Raw genomic sequence first — 18847 nt, 5'->3', positions numbered from 1 at the left:
GTATTTATGTTTTAATTTGTACATTGTTTTATACAGATAGAATCTTAACTAATCCTAATAATTGTTGTAAATAAATAGGATTTAGGGCACCCCCCATGTGTGACGTCCATGCTTATAAGAAAATTTTGTAAATGAATAAACAATACCAAATTAAAAATTTATATATAACCGATTGCAGACTGTTTCGTCGTAGACAACGAATACAAAGCCCACACAGGATGAAACATGATATATCAATTCTCTCTTAAAAAGACAACCACCCGTTGCAAGCACCACTTTTTCAGTGGTGCAGGATGGGGTGCTTGACAGAGTGAGCTGCCAAGTCATTCGGTTGGGAGAAAAACCATGGACCGTATAATATGTATATATACACGGTCCATGGAAAACCTAGGTCTCGTAAAAGAACACTTGACACTTGGAATTCGATATATAAGAGTAGGCCGTAGTCTGTGTTGATTTGTTTGCTGAGCTGTAAACGATTTTTTAATCCAGATAGTAAACCGAAAGACGCTATAATAAGTATAATAATTGGTATTTCGTTTCAGTTATAACTCCTGTAACGTATTTGATAAACCCACCCGGCGCATGAGCAGAGCGCTAATTTCAAATTCAAAATAAAGATAAGCTTTGTAAAGTAACATTAATTTATCGCATTTAAATGTTTATAACTTCAAGAAAATAACAATTTCTGAATTACAACGATGAGCGGACACAATGAAGGATTTGAATGGGAACTAAGCAAAGAAAATGTTCTTCCATTAAAAAGTGGGAGGGATTGTTCAACTCTGAATGCTGTGCTTCAACCACACAACCCAGATCAACAAAGTAAACTAAAAGCAGAAAAACAGTGAGTTTGTCAGTTTGTGTCTTTATTTTGTATATTTTTTTTTTTATTATTGGCTTAGTCTCTAACTCAATATCATCCAAACTCCTCGACATTGAAAACACAAATTATTTGTCAATTTAAAAATCAACATTGTCAATGTGAATGTAGGCTAGAGAGGGCCTAGCCTAGATCATGATGATCATCATTCATGCATGGGCTTACTGAATTTTAATTCTGGTGATATCCAATATTTAAGACAAAATAAACATTCTACCATTGCTACATGAGTCATGTACGATAATACGTTTCAGTGCCATTTTGTAACAAGGAACTTGAAGAACGAGGCTATCTGACATATTCCACAAGTCACGTCAATCAATTCAAACTAACAACAGTGACGCCATATTAATATTATATAATATTCTTATCTAGTTCGTTCTTTTCTGCCCTGGAGTTTTAGTCCACTTCCACCAAATGTGATATGGTAGACAAGTGTTTCCTAAGAAACTTGCCTGAGGAAGCCACAAAATAGGCTTGATCCAGCTTTTTTGGGGTAAGACACAACAATGTCTGTGCACTGCAGGAAAGTGCCCAAGCCGTGGACTTAATCCAAAGGAGATGCTCGTAATGAAAGAATTGCGATCGTGCACAAACAGGCACGCTTTGCCATAAATGCTACAAAATTAGCCTTAGGTACCGGTAAGGTACATGTAGGTAAATTTAAGTTTGACTATCACATCAGCAGCTTGGCCTTAGGGCCCGCTGCCTGTCTGCGACCTAGGTTCGGGGATGCAAGTCCCTATTTAATTTAACGCTTCGTTCGATTTAAAAGAGATGATTTGTACCCATGTCAGGTCAGGTAGGATTACATGCTTAATTGTAGTTGTATGTGCCAGAGATGTAATAAATAGTAACAATAATATATCGTAGTTTTGAAGAAAAAATTGACAGTTTTGCTCATTGAAGTGCTATGTGAATCACATTTACACCTGCTAGAAAGAACTAGTCTTAGTACTACATGTATCTCTTATCTTGAGACACGCAGGGTCAGGAGGTGATGTTTATTATCTAGTTTAATGAGCATTCTTGTCTGAATTTTATATTTAATAAATCAAATCTCAAGACAAATTAAAATGTCTAACCAACCTGAAATTGAATTATTTAAACCTTTTTCCAACAACAAAATAAAAACAATGCATCCCAAACATCTCTACTTCTTATTTATTGTTGAACAATGATGTCTTTCTTTTAATTTCAGTGATTTTGAATTAGAGCTAAGAACTTATACTGGTGATGATCCTCTTGATGTCTGGGATAGGTCAGTTCTTTAGTCCTAATGTTCATTTTATGGACCGTAATTACTGTACAACCTCAAGACAAGTCTGTAAAATCAAATCCAGTAATGTATTTGTTGTCCACAATTTGTTGGATTGTATTTTATATATTGTTAAATCTTGGGTGAACTCCTGAAGATAAAGCTTATTGATTGCTTTTCAAATCATAAAAAAGATTACATGTAAATTGAATATCTTCTATGTTAACAGGTATATAAGATGGATCGAAAAGACTTTTCCATCACGTGGAGTAGGTGGAAATTTTGCTACCATTGTTCAAAGATGTTTGCAACAATTTAATGATGATAAAAGATACACAAATGATCACAGATTTATCATTTGGTGGATCAAATTCGTAAGTTGACATTTCTACAAATAAAACCCACGCAGCTCGACTTGGCAACATGATTAATGATTCTTTTCCACATTTTTATGATTATGTAATACAGAATTTTGGCAAACAACACAGTTTACTAAAGTGCTGATGTCAAATATAATTTTATCCATCAATGCATTGGTAAATTTCTTTGTTGCCAAAATTTGAATGGAAATGCAAATCTCTGATATGACTGACCATTGTAAATATGTCAGTTTAGTAACCAAATTGATACTAGTACCTACTCTACCTTTATTATGGATAATATTTATGCCCTTCCATGATGTAAATTGTTAAATTTATTTTTTTTTTATCATAAAAGCACATGTCAAGAAAAGTCATTGTAGATTTACCAAAGATTTTTGAGGCACATTATCAGATTTCATTAATGAAGAACAGAATTGAGAACAAACTCGTCTTTGAGTGATGCAAATATTTAACTCTGTACATATAATTGTTCTTAATTAATGATAAACTTTTAACTTTTTCAGGCCAATCTATGCGATCAACCACTGGAAATTTTTAACTTCATGTTTGATAAGGGATTAGGAGTAGAGCTGTCATGTTTCTATGAAGCGTGGACATATTGTTTGGAACAAGTTGGAAACTTTAAGAAAGCTGATGCCATATTTCAAGAGGGTTACAAGAGAATTTGTGAACCTCCTGATAGACTTCTAGTAAAATACCAGTAAGTTATATAATGGGCAAATATAGGTTGTGATGATATTTGAGGAAATATCGCAATACTTATCACAATACTTTTTAGGGTAGTAAAACTAATCAAAGTAACTATGGGACGAAAAATGAAGGCCAAAGATAAGTAGTTGGAAATACCACTTTCCGGGTCAAAGTCTGCCTCTTTCTTTGGACACATGGCCATAAATATTTAAGTTTTGAAGTGGTCAAGTATTGTGATGATCAGACGATAAAAACTCATTCTATGCCAATTCATGGATTATTGTTAGGCAATGCGTAATTGTATCTTTTCAACAACTGTTTCGCAAACTTAAATTAATTTCCCATTTTTTTTTTTAGAGAATTTCAAGTAAGAGCCGCAAGAGGTAATACAAGTCAACAAGATGAGGCAATGGAGGAAGGAGAAGAGCGATCAGTTTTAGGAGATTTACGACCAACTGGGAAAAAACATCAAGTTGGAACCAAAAGAACTGGTTCAAGTAAACAAGGTAATTAATTTAAAGCATGTAAAATTTCATTATCAGGTTTTCTCTCTCTCTGCTGGCCAATTATTCATATTCTCTAAATGCTGGTTAAAGACCCCTCGCGGAAGCGAATTGTTGAAATAAAATTGAACCATATGTTATTTCCGAAATTACTGAATTTGTGTCGAGTGGCGTCCAAACTGTTGGGCTCTTTCAAGGGAGTGTTGTCGATCACCACTGTATTCTCATATAGTAGAAGTAGTATTAATATTGCACTGTCACAAGTGGATGGGTTGAAAATCACCAATTTTGGTGGTATCATTGTTCATAAGCCTATCTTTTTTTCTGAAATAAAAGGTATTTGATATTAGGACATGTATGTTAAATAAAACAAAAGGTAATTTAAAATAATACATGTATCTTATGAATTATATTTATAGCATCAAAAGGAGGATTAGGTTTGCGATCTATGCCCCTAAAGACACAAAATAAAAGACCTGAAGTTTTAAATGAAGAAAATGTTCAACCGTCACTTGTTCCACAGCAAACAGGAGAGTGGAAAAATCTACCATCACGTAAACAATCAAATATAGAGAATGAACTTCAACCAGGTCCATGGAATAAATCTAAGGTAGGATTTACATGTATGATCCTGTTAAACAAATTTGTAGTGTTCTCTCTCTAGTTAAAGAAAAGAATAAAACAGGTTCAGTTCTCTCATTCTAGGCAGACATTAATTATCTGATTCCAAATGTCACCATCCCCCCACATTAGCAGTAAACTTCGCCAGGGATGTCCAGGTGATAAAATTTGTCACATAAGTTAATTGCTGGTTAGAACACTGTTCAACATATCTTTTTCTAATGTAAATCTGACTTCTATTTTTACAGTTACCTCAACGACCAGGGTTTTCTGGAGCATTTGGGGAGCCCGATTTTAAAATTCATGTTGAAGATGATAATGCACTGGTGTAAGTTACTTGTCTTAATTATGCAAACTGGCAGAACATATATAAATTTACTGCCTGTTCTTTCCACACTTAACCTTTTTGTGTTACTCTCTACACGGTGGTGTACACTGTCTACATTAATTTCTTTACATGTGAACTCACATGTCTATATCTTATTGAGCTTAACGGATTGATTTGAGGTGAAATGCTCTTGCGAACCTTTATTCAAAACAGTCCCCAAATTCCATGCTGTCTGATATTTAGTGGTATGCGATCAAGTCGAAGTCAGTCAAACAATTTCTTGTTTAAGTTATTTAACCTCATTAAGCAAATCGGCTATCATTGCCGAACAGTTCAATGTTTTGATTTTAACTTTTCAGACATATTAAACAAGCTAAATTGCCACATTTTGGCATTTGGTTACATAGGTATACCTGCTTTTATATATGATGTCTTGTGAAAACTGGCACTGCCTATTTAACAGTTGTTGTATATTTGAATTGACAGGCAAAGTTACATATGACCAAAACACTGACTTTGTTGTAATATATTAAGGTACATGATACGTTTACATTGAAACTGTTAATATGATTTATATGTTAAATTTGAATGTTTCAGGACTCCACGTAAAACTGTTGTTGACGGGCATGTCTTAAGGTAAGATTACTTAATATTTGGACTAAAAGACTATGAAATAAATAATGTAATGCATCTCAGATACTAGACTAATAAATGTTAGTTTTTGTCAATTTTTTTTTTTTTTAGGCTGGATTTGAGCAGTAGAATTCTAATCTGGGTCTTAGCTTTCTATAATTATGTGAAGCTCCACCCAGGACATTTTAATGACATTGCCTACTGTGAAAAGACAATACCTGTATATTTCCCTATGCAACCACTTGCAATTAATACCATGGGCTGGCCTACTGTTAATCATACAAATCAATTCGACCAGATCTTGACTGTAAAAAGCCATTGCTGCTCAAATGTGTTTATTTATTTCAAAGAAAAAAGTAAATGCCATTGGGATTGTCATAAATATATATCATGTCTGTAGTCTTTATGGAGGGTTGGCTGGTCGAGTGGTGTAATGCTCGTGCTTAAGATATAAGTCAGCTCCCAAGTCTGTACTCGACAAGGAATAGGGTTGCATGTCCAATCTTGTGAGTTTTCTCTGGGTTCCTCCCACTGCTAAAGACACCATTTCATTTCTACCACAAGCGAATTATATGTTATCCCAAATTCACATTGAGTGGATGTTATACTCTCTCTCTGTCTCACTCTCTCTCTCTCTCTCTGCAGTACCTACATCTGTTATTGAAAATTGTTTATTAAATTTTGTTTTCTGTATTTTAAGTGCTAGAAAACCCAAGCAGGCTGATCCTCTGGCTGCTATGCGTAATAATAATAGTGAAAGTGGTGTAGATCAAGTACCAGCTTATATGAAATCAATGATTTATACAGGAATGGAGGAGTTTTCTTTTGAAGAACTAAGAGCTGCTAAATATATGAAAGAAAAAAAAGAGAAACTGAAAATAGAAGAAGAAAAACAAAGAATAGAAGGTATTCAAATATCTGATCGCAATTTAGAGATTTGGGAACCTACAATATTATGGAAGTTGATACTCAAAAAGGAATATCTGTCCAAAACATTTTCATTTTTGTTCAGTATTTATAAACACATGATGATGAATATGATTGAATCCATGACTGGAGTTTATCTATAATTAATATTTTGGTTTTGTTTACTTAATTAACTATTTTAATCAAAAGTACATATCTAGTTTAAAGCTATCTGAAAAATTAGTCATGGCCCGAAAATTACTGACTATAAGCCACCTGTTTTTAATATAATTTCAGCTGAGAAAAAGCAATTAGCTAAGATGAGAGAAGAATTAGGACAGTATCATTTAGCAATTAGAGAAGAATTGCAGCAAGAAAGAGCATTGTTGATTCGTGATGTCCAGTCTAAGTTACAGACTGTTAATATCAATGAAAGTGTCAATCAATCTGTCAATCAATCTGTTAATCACCCATCCCAACAAATCAATAATACAGATAGTATATCACAACCTCCACCAGCACCCAAGTGAGTAATACTTATATATAAATTATAATATAATAAAAAAAATGAAATTTGTCTGTCCAACCTGTTTGACTCTTTCAAGGAAGTGTTGCCAATCCCCAGTCTTCATTTTTACAAGACTTTTAAGATTACTATTATAATTAGCTCCATTAAATTCACAATAAAGAATGGTTTATTTTCTTTGTTGAAAATGAATGATTTCCTCTAAGCAAAATAAACATTTTTATTTATTTAATTTTTCAATAATGCAACATTTGTGAATATTATAAGATAGTTAAATTAAACTTAAACCAATACTTGTAATTTTTATAGGTGTGTTCCAAAACCTAAACTGTCATCAAATGATAGTCGTGTAATTACTACACCTGGAAGCTCCGAAAATACAAGGTGAGATAATTAATTATTTGAAATGATCAGATTAAAGTTGTCAATTCAAATCATGCCTCCGATTAAAGTTGTCGATGCTGATCATGCCTCAGATTAAAGCTGTTGATCTTGATCATGCCTCCAATTAAAGTTGTCAAGGCCGGTCATTCCTCAGATTAAAACTGTCAATCCCGATCATGCCTTAGATTAAAGCTGTCGATCCCTACCATGCCTCTTTCAGATAATATCTAATTTTTTATGGCATAATCTAGGCTAAAATGTCTTCAGATGGATTATTTGATTATTAATAAAAATAACAAACGGAAATATTACCGATAGATAATCTCCTGGCTTGGCTTGGATTCAATTTCAATATAAAAAAAAGAGACCCATCAAACAAAAGATTTTACACAGCTTTTATGGGTGGCAATGTCTTGTTTAAATGTCGAATGTTACAATATTTTCAATTCATCATATTCACAATTAATATTGTAGTTGTTTTGTTTTGCAAAGAAGTGGGAGTCTGATAAACCATAATTGTTTTATCATTTTCAATTTTTGATAGATCTTCCATAAGTGTTTTTAATTGGAAATACATCATTAATAAAACTAACAGTAAGCCGTTTTCTTATTTTCTAGGGAACAGCCAGTAACAAAACAACTAAACTTTGATGAAATGACAACTGGACTGACAGAGAACATTGCCCAGAGTTTACAACAGAGATATCAGCCTGATATTCGGGCAATTAAACCTAATTTAAATATGAGCCATAATAGCAGTCAGCAGACGCCTAATTTATCATTAAATTCAACAACCACACATTCAGCTGGTTCTAGACAGAGATCAGGTGTTCCAACTCCAGATAGTGAAGGAAGTTTTTACAAAAAACAGGGTGTAAGTATTTGGGTTTATAATACCATCCGCAGATAAGAGTTTTGTAAACACGGGGTCCTTATTCTTTCTACCATGTCTGCTTCGATCAAGATTCTGTAAAGAAAGAAAATGTCATCTCTGTTATAATTCCAGTATTCCAGAAACTGCCCTCTCATCTAAAATGTCTCGAATGTTTCTTGAAACCTGTCACTGGATGAGAAGAACTTTATCTTTTTTGTGATGACTGACCGGGAAATTGAGCCCAGTCCTTCCAATGGGACAAAGTCCTGATGTTCACATGTGTACACATTGGTATGTGTAAAAAACCCTTTTCAGTTGGAATTAGAAGAATTTCAGGCCGACCTTCCAAAATGCCCTGAAAATAGCACAAAGTATGTGTGATGTATTTTTTTAAATTGATTTTTCAGCTTACAGCTCCCTCACCAACTGTTCATACTAAAGAAGCGTTTCAAGTTGTAATTGGGATGTTTAACTGTACATTACAAAGTGAGGAACAGTTTGGTTGGTCAGAACCAACAGAACAAATGGAAGGAATTGAAGGTATTTTATTCAAATTTGATAGTTGATGTTGTGTATCGTTACTGAATTTTAATTATAAAGTTTTTCCCAGTACTTACCCTTGTGTGTAGGGATACATTATTTTGTTAAAGCCCTCTGTAATATCTGATAATATCCCATAATTTGTTAGTAGTTTTGGACCATTCATCATATGACAAACACAGATAATGCTGAAAATGTAAGCATCGCTAAAAAAATAAATTTTTCCGGTATAAATGAAATGGGAAAACAAAAAGTCCATATTAAATTTATTTATTATTATTAGTACTGTTAATGTATTACTTCATGTGTTACAGAGGCACCAAAAACAGAAGCTCCATTTCAAGTATTTGATGAAAAAGCGGCAAAAGCTGACAGTGCACCATTCCAAATATATGATGAAAAGGCAGCGAAATCAAATGTGGCATCTTTCCAAATATTTGATGAAAATGCCCCCCAAATTGCCTCAGTTCCATTTCAAATATATGATGAGAGTTCATCAGAAAATAATACACCTTCAACTAATGTTCAACCTATTATTGTTGATAAAGAAAATATAGAATATGAGTAAGTACTTGTATAAAGAAGTTTTGTTGGGTTGTTTTTATTCTAAAAAACCCTAAAACAACTTCTTTTGATTAAATCTTATGTCTTTCAAAATCATTTTCTAAAAAAATTAAAAAAATGTTTTGACTATCCAATTTTCTAGATTTTGGAATTATATTATTATTTTTATTCTTCTCTCACAAATGATTTCAGATTTATTATGAAGCTTACTCTATTTTGTATGGATCATGCACAGGCAGGATCTCCTGATTATACTCGCCAAGCCACTGTGGCTCCCAAAATTTATTGATTTACTGTAAGAACATAATGTAAGAACATATTATTTATTAATTTTATAGAGTTCCATTAGAAACAAAATTAAAGAAAAAAGGACTGTCAATATCCAGTAAAACAAATCAACCAGTAAAATCAACTGAAAGTAGAAAAGAAATACCGACACCTCACATGTTTGAGAATTCTGATAAAAATGTAAGTACACATATGCAAAGATTTAATTCAAAATTTTGCCAGGTTGATGCAAGTACTGGTACTTTAATTATGCTTCAAGGGATATAACTCTGTCAGTCAGTAAGTCAGACCACTTTTGATATTTATGTTCAGACAAAATATTCAACTGTATATGTATAAAACTGATACAAACTTGTGTCATCAGAGTTTCAGTAAACATTGTATGTTCAGATCTGAAAGATTTGTATGTAACATTTCGTTGGGGTGTGGGGGGTGGATGGCATTGAGTCAGCTGGCATGGTTTTGATTATCGGTTGTACGTGACAAGGAGTAGGGTCACCTGTCCAACCCCATGGGTTTTATCTGTATCGTTCATTTTCCTCCCACTGGTAAAGACACCTATGTGCAAGCGAATTACTGAAATAAAATTGAACCATGTGTTAGTCCCGAAATGACCTAGTTTGTGTCAAGTGGGCGTTAAACCCCATTTCTCTCTCTCTCTTTTTTCTTAACTCAAAGGGAATGTGTATGAAGACCGAGGTTATTTATTTGTAGACGTAGTAAACTCACAATAGAAATAGGGTTGGCAAATGCATGGGCATCACAACAAAAGTGCCCCATTCATAACTGAATATATAACCATAGTAAATAAAATAACTATGTATTAGTTTCAAAACGATGTAAAAGTCTTGAATTCTGGTGTGGGTTATGAAGAACCTTCAAGATTTTTCAAGCCCAGTTATCACTTTTCATGGGTGAGTCTCGCCTGATTTTACAGATAAATGTAGTCTGTCCGTGCACACATTGTCAGATGAAATTAAAGAAGAGTAGGTGTAAACGGCGCTGTCTGGACAAAAACTTTCCCGACTCATTAAACATTTACCATATGTTAGTCTCAAATTGACTGAAGTATATGTATTGTGTTGACGAGACTTTAAGCCTCATTCCTTTAATCAATATGAATTATTGTAGGTTTTTGCATTTGAAGAAAAGATGGAAGATCATGAAATGGATTTTACTATGGCAACTGCTGGTTTCAGTGCCACAGCTCGACTAGCCTCTACACCATACAATTTATCAACCAATGTTAATTCATTGTTTGCTCCACCATTAAGTACTATTAAATGTACGGATAGACCCAATATTACCATGGAACAGAGTCAACCTATAGAACCTAGTAATAATAGTCAAAAAATAAACTTGCCACAACAGGAAAAAACATTTGATGTTCATATGGATACTCCTAACAAACTTAAACTAAGGTTTGTTTCAATAATCAATTTGAGTACTTTTTAGAGTGGATTAAACATACATTATGCACGAGCTAAATCTGTCTATTGCAGGCCTTTCTTTATATGTTATATAAACTATTAATTAGACATTAATTAACTCTCGATGTCATCTTATGCATCAGATTTCCACTAGATTTGAATCCGATCTGCTGTTGAACGCTCATTTATGATTAAATCAAAAAATGGATAATCAACACTATGTTTTTTATTGTACAGACTTTAGTAATGATGATCGAGGCTAGGTTAAAAATTCAAAATCTAATATCTCGGTTCAGAGTGGAGCAATTTGACTGAAATTTTCAACATATTCTATTTACGTTTTCTGTTTTTTAACTATTATAGCGAGAACAGTCAACTCTATATCTAATCTCCCATAATGCCTCTTTAAGCCTTGTAAACAGAGCTTATCTGAAAAATACAAATGACCATCATGAGTTTAATGTAAACAAAACAGACTTATGTTATTAGCATGGTAGATGCTCTGGTGGCTCAGTGAGTGAAACACTGGTTTATTAAACCAGGAGGTATCAGGTTCGCTGCTGTGTTGGCCGGGGTGGTTCCTACTAGAATTTTCCAACATTGGCTCGTTGTTCTGATAGGACAAAAAACTGAGGTTCCATGTATACATTGGCGTGCACATAAAAGAACCTTTGACAGTTGGAATTTGAAATAAGAGTAGGCTGTAGCCCAGTCTTCATTAGCCAAGTCAGTGCAGAACAGGAGGGCGTTAAACCCAATTTCATTTCATTTTGACTATTATGTATTTGTATTCTATTATATTTCAGTCCTATAATGGAGGGAAGTACAGAAGGTGGTAGTAGTGATGAATCCAAATCACAGGCTAGTAGTCTAGCTTCTAAGAACTATAGTCATCGTTTACCTAGTGTTGATGAGAGTCATAGTCTGTGTACTAGTCATCGGAATACTAGAAATACTAGTCAACGATTACCTAATGTTAATCAAAGTCAACAGGAATTCCAAGGACCACATAACAGAAATCTCAAATTTTCCCTCTCTGAAAGTTCTGTGAAACCACATAATATCTCAGCACAGAGTGCTCAGTCTAACCAACAAATACCTATAAATAACTTAACTCAGGCATTTAAAGACAGTCATGTGGTTACTGGTATAAATGATAGTAAACATTTAGAAAGTGAAAGTAGCATCAGTGATCAAAACCATCTAGACAGTAGTAAAACACAAAACACAAGTCAGCGTCTGCAGAAAGGTGAAGATAGTCTTCCATTACCTCCTCCGACAATGGCACCAGCAACTGACCAGCATGTGATAGATATTTCCTGTTACATTCCTCAAGAACCAGATGAAAAAACGGAAGCCTTATTAATGACATCTGTTCTTATAAATCCCACCAATCCTTTTGATGAAGAGACGATTTTGGATATTTTAAGTAAATTATCAGTTCCGTTAAAGAAAGATCCATGCTATGTAGATTGTGCTTATTTACCTGTACCGGATATGAGAGCCAATAACTTTGTTGATTTAGGTAATAATTATCGTTATTTTGCTTTATTTATATCTAATTACTGTGTTGAAAGAACAGATATTTGAAAAGATTTTTGTAATACTATGTCTGATGTCTGGACATAAACAAGTATTGTGGGCACTACCACAGTACATTTGTACTTTCTTGATTTATCTCAACCAGCTGTACCTACAGGTTGTTGTCTAGACATCCGATGTCTGGACGTCAAAAAGTGAAGGTAACAATCGGGGAACCAACAGATTGTTTTCAAATGTTATTCTCTGTCAATATGTAGACATGTTTATCCAGATTGGACTTGGAACATATCTTCAGTGATGCATAAATCCAAATTGTTTTGACTGAAATGGAAAATAATTGAAGATTACTAATAAATTAAAATTTTTTATTTATTCAGAGTAAAATTTTTATTTTAACAGGTGGGGACACCTATCAGATAAAATCATGTATAGGTACCGGTGGATTTGCTAAAATCTTTAAAGCTTCACCAATGTTAAATGATTATCTTGATATAACTGAAGAAATAACAGAAATATGTACAGATGTAGTTTTAAAGGTGAGAATTAGTTAATAGATAGAAAATAAACGTTTTTATTTGAATAATATCTGATGAGGGATATAGTGGTTTATTCTCTTTTTGCAAACCGCAAATACAGCGTTCTTTTATAATTTTTAAGTTTAAATGATGGATATTGAAAAGCTCATTACCTGTCCTTCCATCCCATATTTGTTTCCGGAGCATATCACATAAACTGTTCAAGATGTCATGAGGATACTTTGTAGACACATTAAACTATAATAGTTGTGACTTTTATACATTTCTCGGATTTAATAATTGTTTTGGTTCCATGGAAACAAATTTTACTCTTTGGTATGCAAAGGGGATGTATTGTTATTTGTCATCAGATATAAATCATGATATTTATAATTATATTAAAAAAAACTTGTCACATTCTGGATTTCTCAGTAGTTTGTGTGACCTCGACTGTAGTACATTGGAGTTCTGTGGACCCATAATGATTGGTCCATAATTGCGTAAGAGAGAGAGAAATGGGGTTTAAAGTCCACTCAACACAAAATAGGTCACTTCGGACTTAACATATGGTTCAATTTTAAATCAATAATTCCCTTGCATATAGGGATCTTAAGCAGTGGGAGGAAACAGGAGGACCCAGGGAAAACCCATGAAGTTGGACAGGTGACCCAACTCCTTGTCCTTGTTGAGTTCAAGCGGGGAATCGAAACCACTCCACTTGACTCAATGACAGATCTTCTGATCCAACATGCATTTGTTAACCTCCCCCCCCCCCCCCCAACCCCCTGGTTTTTGTGAAAGAATGTGGATAGGATTATAAAATGACGAGTGTATGATTACAGTGATGAGTCATCCAAGTTTTCTCAATGACATCAGTAGCATTAATAGGTATCACAAACATTATTATAACTCATGTTTTATATTAGGTACAGAAGCCAGTATGTCGGTGGGAATTTTATATCTGTAAAGAAATAGAAAAGAGATTACAACTTTTACATGAACCTGTTGACGTTGTAAGTAAATTCTTTAATCTTATTTTCAAATTGTAAGCTATTTCTTATACATGGTAAAAACAAGGAATTTTCAAATCTACTAATTTTTGTGTCATATTTTATTTAGAGCTTTTATAGAAAGTGTTGCAATTAAAGATACTTTCCCCGCATGAAAATGGTGTGATTTGATGATATATTTGAACAAAAAAAAACATATTCATACTAATTGATCTATGAAAAATTTGCTTCATATCCCTCTCAAAACTTTGTATTCACCGGGAGATACTCCAAGCTATTAAAAGAATCTGTTTTTAGAACCCATGTTTGTCACCTAACTTGATTGAGAGAGGGTCCATTTTTCAGAATGTATTTATCATTACTTACTGCCCATTTACTGCCAAGTAAATTCTTGAATTATTTTCTGTCAACTTCTTTTCCACCCCTCAATGTTCCCTAAACTACCTAACCATTTGATCAAGAAATAACAACAGCTCTCTCAGTCAAGCTAGCATACTTTACAATGAGCGGTCGGGTTGCCAGTTTGAGTTAGTGATACCCTGACATTTTTGCCCAGTAGTTGCCCTATGCATGTTTTTCGGGTAATCCAGTATTTTTCTAGTAAGACTGCACATCTATACTATACTCTCCATACTTTTGTGACAATGTATCTTCAATAAAATAAGTTATTAGGTTTAAATATAACAACTCATTCATAATCCACATTGAAACATTTTTCACATATTCAAGATGCAAAATATTTTCTGAATTTTGTTCTGTTTAGGCACCTTCTATGGTTACAGTTAAAAAGGGTTATTTTTTTGATAATGGTAGTTGTTTACTTCAAGAGTATTTTTCACAGGGAACGTTATTGGTAAGTTATGTCTGAAATTTTCTATAATATGCTTGGTTGTGTTTGTTGTCTTTTAAGCAAACATTGAAATCCATTGATTGTTGTGTATATAGCAGTGTGTTCACAAGCACTGAATATAAGTCCCAGACAGAAAAAAACAACCCAAACTTGGTGTAACTGTTACTGATCACTCTGAAAGTTATCCATTATGCAAAATAGTCCCCAAAATCTCTTATGGTAATTGACATCCATTAAATTAGATTTCTATAATATGATAAAATGTAAGAAAGCCAAGATTTCTAGAGTATGATAATGTGGGAAAGCATAAATTTCTATAGTATGATTAAGTGGGAAAGTAACTATATATTTCTATAGTATGATAAAGTGGTAAAGCATAGATTTATGTAGTATGATAAAGCATAGATTTTTATAGTACGATAAAGCATAGATTTCTCTAGTACATGTATGATAACGCATAGAGTTTTCTAAATGGTAAAGCTAGATTTCTATAAATGGTAAAGTATAGATTTCTATAAATAGTAAAGCATAGATTTCTATAAATGGATGCGAGAAGTGGAATGGCAACACTCCCTTGAAAGAGTAACTAAAGCTGGACAGACTGGTAAATCTGCGTAGGTACTGGATCAGGAAAAAGGGTAATGCAACCCAAAATGTTATATCATTAAAAAATCTCTACTCTAAACCAAGTCTGTTGTGCAGGGATTGTTAAATTTATTTCTATAAATTGTAAAGCATCGATAAAGATGTGCGATCAGAATTTTTGTTTAACACAACCACAGCTGACATTCTCCAAAACAGTTTCCATGTAAATATATTTTTATTTATTTTCAGGACTTAGTGAATGCTATAAAGAGGAATGCCAGATTAATGACTGACTTGGAGCCTTTTGCTGTATATATTACAGTTGAAATGTTTCATATTATAGAAAAATTACACAAATGTCAAATTATACATGGTGATATTAAACCAGATAATTTCTTAGTGGATACAATGTAAGTTATCTATATAGAAAATTTAATATGAATAGACATACATGTAATAGTCATTTTCTTACACTGATGTATGTAAGTGACAATACTCATCTTTTATCAAGATCATATAAAACTATTTGAAAAAAAAAACATCCACAACAGAGGAACGTGTATTTTGATGGTAAAAATATGGATTTATTGTCAAATACAAAAATTGTTTGAATGAGAATGGGTATCACTGGCAAAATAACTACTAATTTCAAAATGGCTACTCTTTGCAAAATGAATTAAATTTGACAACTGCCAGTAAATGTGAAATATGTCGACCATCATATATTATCAAATCTATTTTTGTTTCAGTCCTGATATCAAAGTAAGTAAAAACAAAGCAGAAGTCTTTGGTAACAAAACCAAATTCCTGAAATTAATTGATTTTGGACAAAGTATTGATATGGCTAAGTTTCCAGAAGGAACAACATTTCTAGCTAAAGTTGGAACCAATGGTTTTAAATGTATTGAAATGCAGACAGATCAACCATGGACGTATCAGGTATTTATATTATTTTGTTTGTTTGTCCACATAATTTTCATATTAAACAGAAATATTGTTCCAGAAGCCGTCCTTGATATATTTTAGAGAAGAAAATTAATTCTTTGTGAAAGACCCTTAAAAAAACGAAATAAAGCCATAAAATAAATATTCTGTTTCTCTGATACTTACGCATCGCTTAAAATAAGTTAAAAAGGACGGTCTGATCCATATTTATTTTTTAAATTTATAATAAACTCATAAGCTTAGTACTATTTTTAGGAGGTGGGGGGGGATTTCTTATTGGTACTTTGTGATTGTGGTCAAACCCTGTGCCATATTTGTATTAGGATAAATATATCTACAGTTAAGAAGGGTATCTGATTAATAGTTACTGAGCCAATTCCTTACATACTTGCAATTACAATTTCGCAGATTATTTCTGAATGGTTCAATATTTTGGCATTTGATTTGCATACCAAAACCTAATAAGAACTGAGTATATTACTATTTTCTATTTTAGACTGATATATTTGGTATGGTTGGTACAATACATGTATTGATATTTGGTAAATATATGAATGTTTATCAGAGTAAAGGAAAATGGCACATTGCTAATTCTTTTGTCAGGTAAGTTTGTACAAATATAATTATGGTTTCGAATCCCCGGTTGTACGTGACAAGGAGTAAGGTCGCCTGTCCGGCCTCGTGGGTTTTCTCCGGGTCCTCCCACTGCTAAAGACCCCTACGCGCAAAGCGTTTGTGTAGAGTGGACGTTAAGCCCCATTTCTCTCTCTCACAAATATAATTTTAATTTACGAAACTAGACTAGATATAATTTAAGATGGACATCAGTATGGGCCAGTGTGCATGCCCATATGCAAATAATAATGAACAAAAAATATTTGAAAATTCCCTTTTTTGCAGGGAATTCTGTCATAGTTTCTTATCAATCTGATTGAAACATGATCCTATTTTGTTCTGTTTTTTATAGTTCAAAATCATTACACTAGGATCTGGCGAAAGAGTTGTTAAATAACATGCGTTCTGGTTGATGTGAGGGATTAGCCAATCAAATGATCTGTTGGGTCGAGTTCTTAGCGTGCTGTGCACAGAACTGTGGGTAGACATTCGCAGCAATAGGAACTGACGTCATAGGGTCAAAAGCCGCCAGTATGACCCCTGATGCGACCTCCCACTACAACTGGTCAGATCTTCATGTAGTGGAGGCCATCGAAAGTATAAAATTGTCCTGTTGAAAGTTGACCGAGACACTAAGTTTGTCACAATCTTTAAATCTCTGTAATTCATTTGTTTTTCTACAGGAAATGGAATCAGCCATTATGGAAAGAATTGTTTCATACTTTACTCAATATACCAAGTTGTGAAGAATTACCAAATTTATCAGCTTTAAGAACAAGTTTTGAAGATTATTTTATGTCCGATTTAGTTGATAAATATAATGGCCTTGTTTACAAATTACGAAATGAAACATTCATGAAGAAGTAAATCTGGTTTTAATTATGTTGTGGTGCTAATCAGTTCAGAAAAAAACAACCCAAAAAATGCTTCATTTTTGTAACTATCATTATTTAAAGCCTGATTGATTTCCTGCAAAATTTTAAAATCAAGTGTCTTTTTAATTATTGCTTTTGTTTGAGATTGTTTATATATATTTTGATAATATCATGTTGTTATTCTAGATTGAATTCATATAAAAGTTAAAAATTTTAAATACTTATACATAACATCTATATATTGAAAGACCCTTTGAAATCAACTTTACTTTTTCTTGGAGACCACTTTAATAAGATTGTCTTTAGATCTGTGCCCTTGATTGTCAAACAATTCCTCATCTTTAATTTATCATTTATTTATAGAAATACAAACAATGTCAACTTTTTTTTATCTGTATACTATTAGTCACTTGTTAACAGCTGCTGAATAAATGAGGTGTAATAGCTTCTAGCCGTGTTTGCTATTATAACTCAGCTTAGTTTTATTATGTAGACTCTTACAGTACTAACATACACATTAATATAACAATTTGATGGATCTAATGGATGTGAGGTGCAAAAGAATATGTTACTATTGGTATGTTTGACTTATAGACTGTATAGTCATAGTATATAAATTGTGGGATGTTATTTGGGGCATGTCCGACTTATTATCGACTGTTGGATGTTATATGGCTATGTCTTCTTATAGACTGTATAGTGTATAAACTGTCGGATGTTTTAATATGGTATGGTATATATAATGTCAGATGATATATGGAGTATGTCCGACTTCTTATAGACTGTATAGTATATAAACTTTCAGGTGTTATATGAAGCATGAAAAATAAATTATGAGGGATGTGTAAGCCTGGGGATTTGAGGATGGTGAGCTCACTAAAAGTGTAGATGTTGAACTTGTATTGTACGGTATTTTTTTTTTTATTTGGAGTGCTTTCAATTCATGGATGCTACAATCATCTGTTTTCATCTATCTCTGAATCCTTATACTTTATATTCAATAACAATATTATGTACAAACTATCATGTAGAATAAAATATGTATATTTCATAAGTCTTCTGTCATTTTAGCTCACATGGCTTATGCCATCAGTCTCTG

General features: G+C 33.1%; 1 protein-coding gene across 1 annotated transcript; it reads left to right on the top strand.

The window, feature by feature from the left end:
• The first annotated feature begins 608 nt into the window (after positions 1-608).
• LOC126810778 (mitotic checkpoint serine/threonine-protein kinase BUB1) lies at positions 609-18802 on the top strand. The gene is made up of 24 exons (XM_050536034.1): positions 609-847; positions 2085-2144; positions 2371-2515; positions 3028-3224; positions 3572-3720; positions 4137-4327; positions 4587-4666; positions 5264-5302; positions 6000-6205; positions 6503-6731; positions 7041-7115; positions 7734-7989; positions 8397-8529; positions 8844-9093; positions 9432-9561; positions 10513-10802; positions 11618-12336; positions 12753-12889; positions 13795-13881; positions 14642-14731; positions 15563-15723; positions 16063-16252; positions 16755-16861; positions 17557-18802. The coding sequence occupies exons 1-24, from the start codon at positions 702-704 to the stop codon at positions 17738-17740; spliced, it is 4251 nt and encodes a 1416-aa protein (XP_050391991.1). The 5' UTR covers positions 609-701; the 3' UTR covers positions 17741-18802.
• The last annotated feature ends 45 nt before the right edge of the window (positions 18803-18847 follow it).

The sequence above is a fragment of the Patella vulgata genome, chromosome 2 (assembly GCF_932274485.2).
Source record: "Patella vulgata chromosome 2, xgPatVulg1.2, whole genome shotgun sequence".
Lineage (NCBI taxonomy): Eukaryota > Metazoa > Mollusca > Gastropoda > Patellidae > Patella > Patella vulgata.
The sequence above is the reverse complement of the archived record's forward strand: the minus strand, read 5'-3'. Positions and strand labels throughout refer to the sequence as shown.

What these genes read in the sequence shown, in the direction of transcription:
- LOC126810778 (XM_050536034.1), top strand. Translation starts at nt 702, where the DNA reads ATGAGCGGACACAATGAAGGATTTGAATGGGAACTAAGCAAAGAAAAT. An exon ending in AAAGAAAATATAGAATATGA is followed by an intron (nt 9,094 to 9,431) that starts GTAAGTACTTGT and finishes TTAATTTTATAG; the next exon opens with AGTTCCATTAGAAACAAAAT. An exon ending in ATTGCTAATTCTTTTGTCAG is followed by an intron (nt 16,862 to 17,556) that starts GTAAGTTTGTAC and finishes GTTTTTCTACAG; the next exon opens with GAAATGGAATCAGCCATTAT.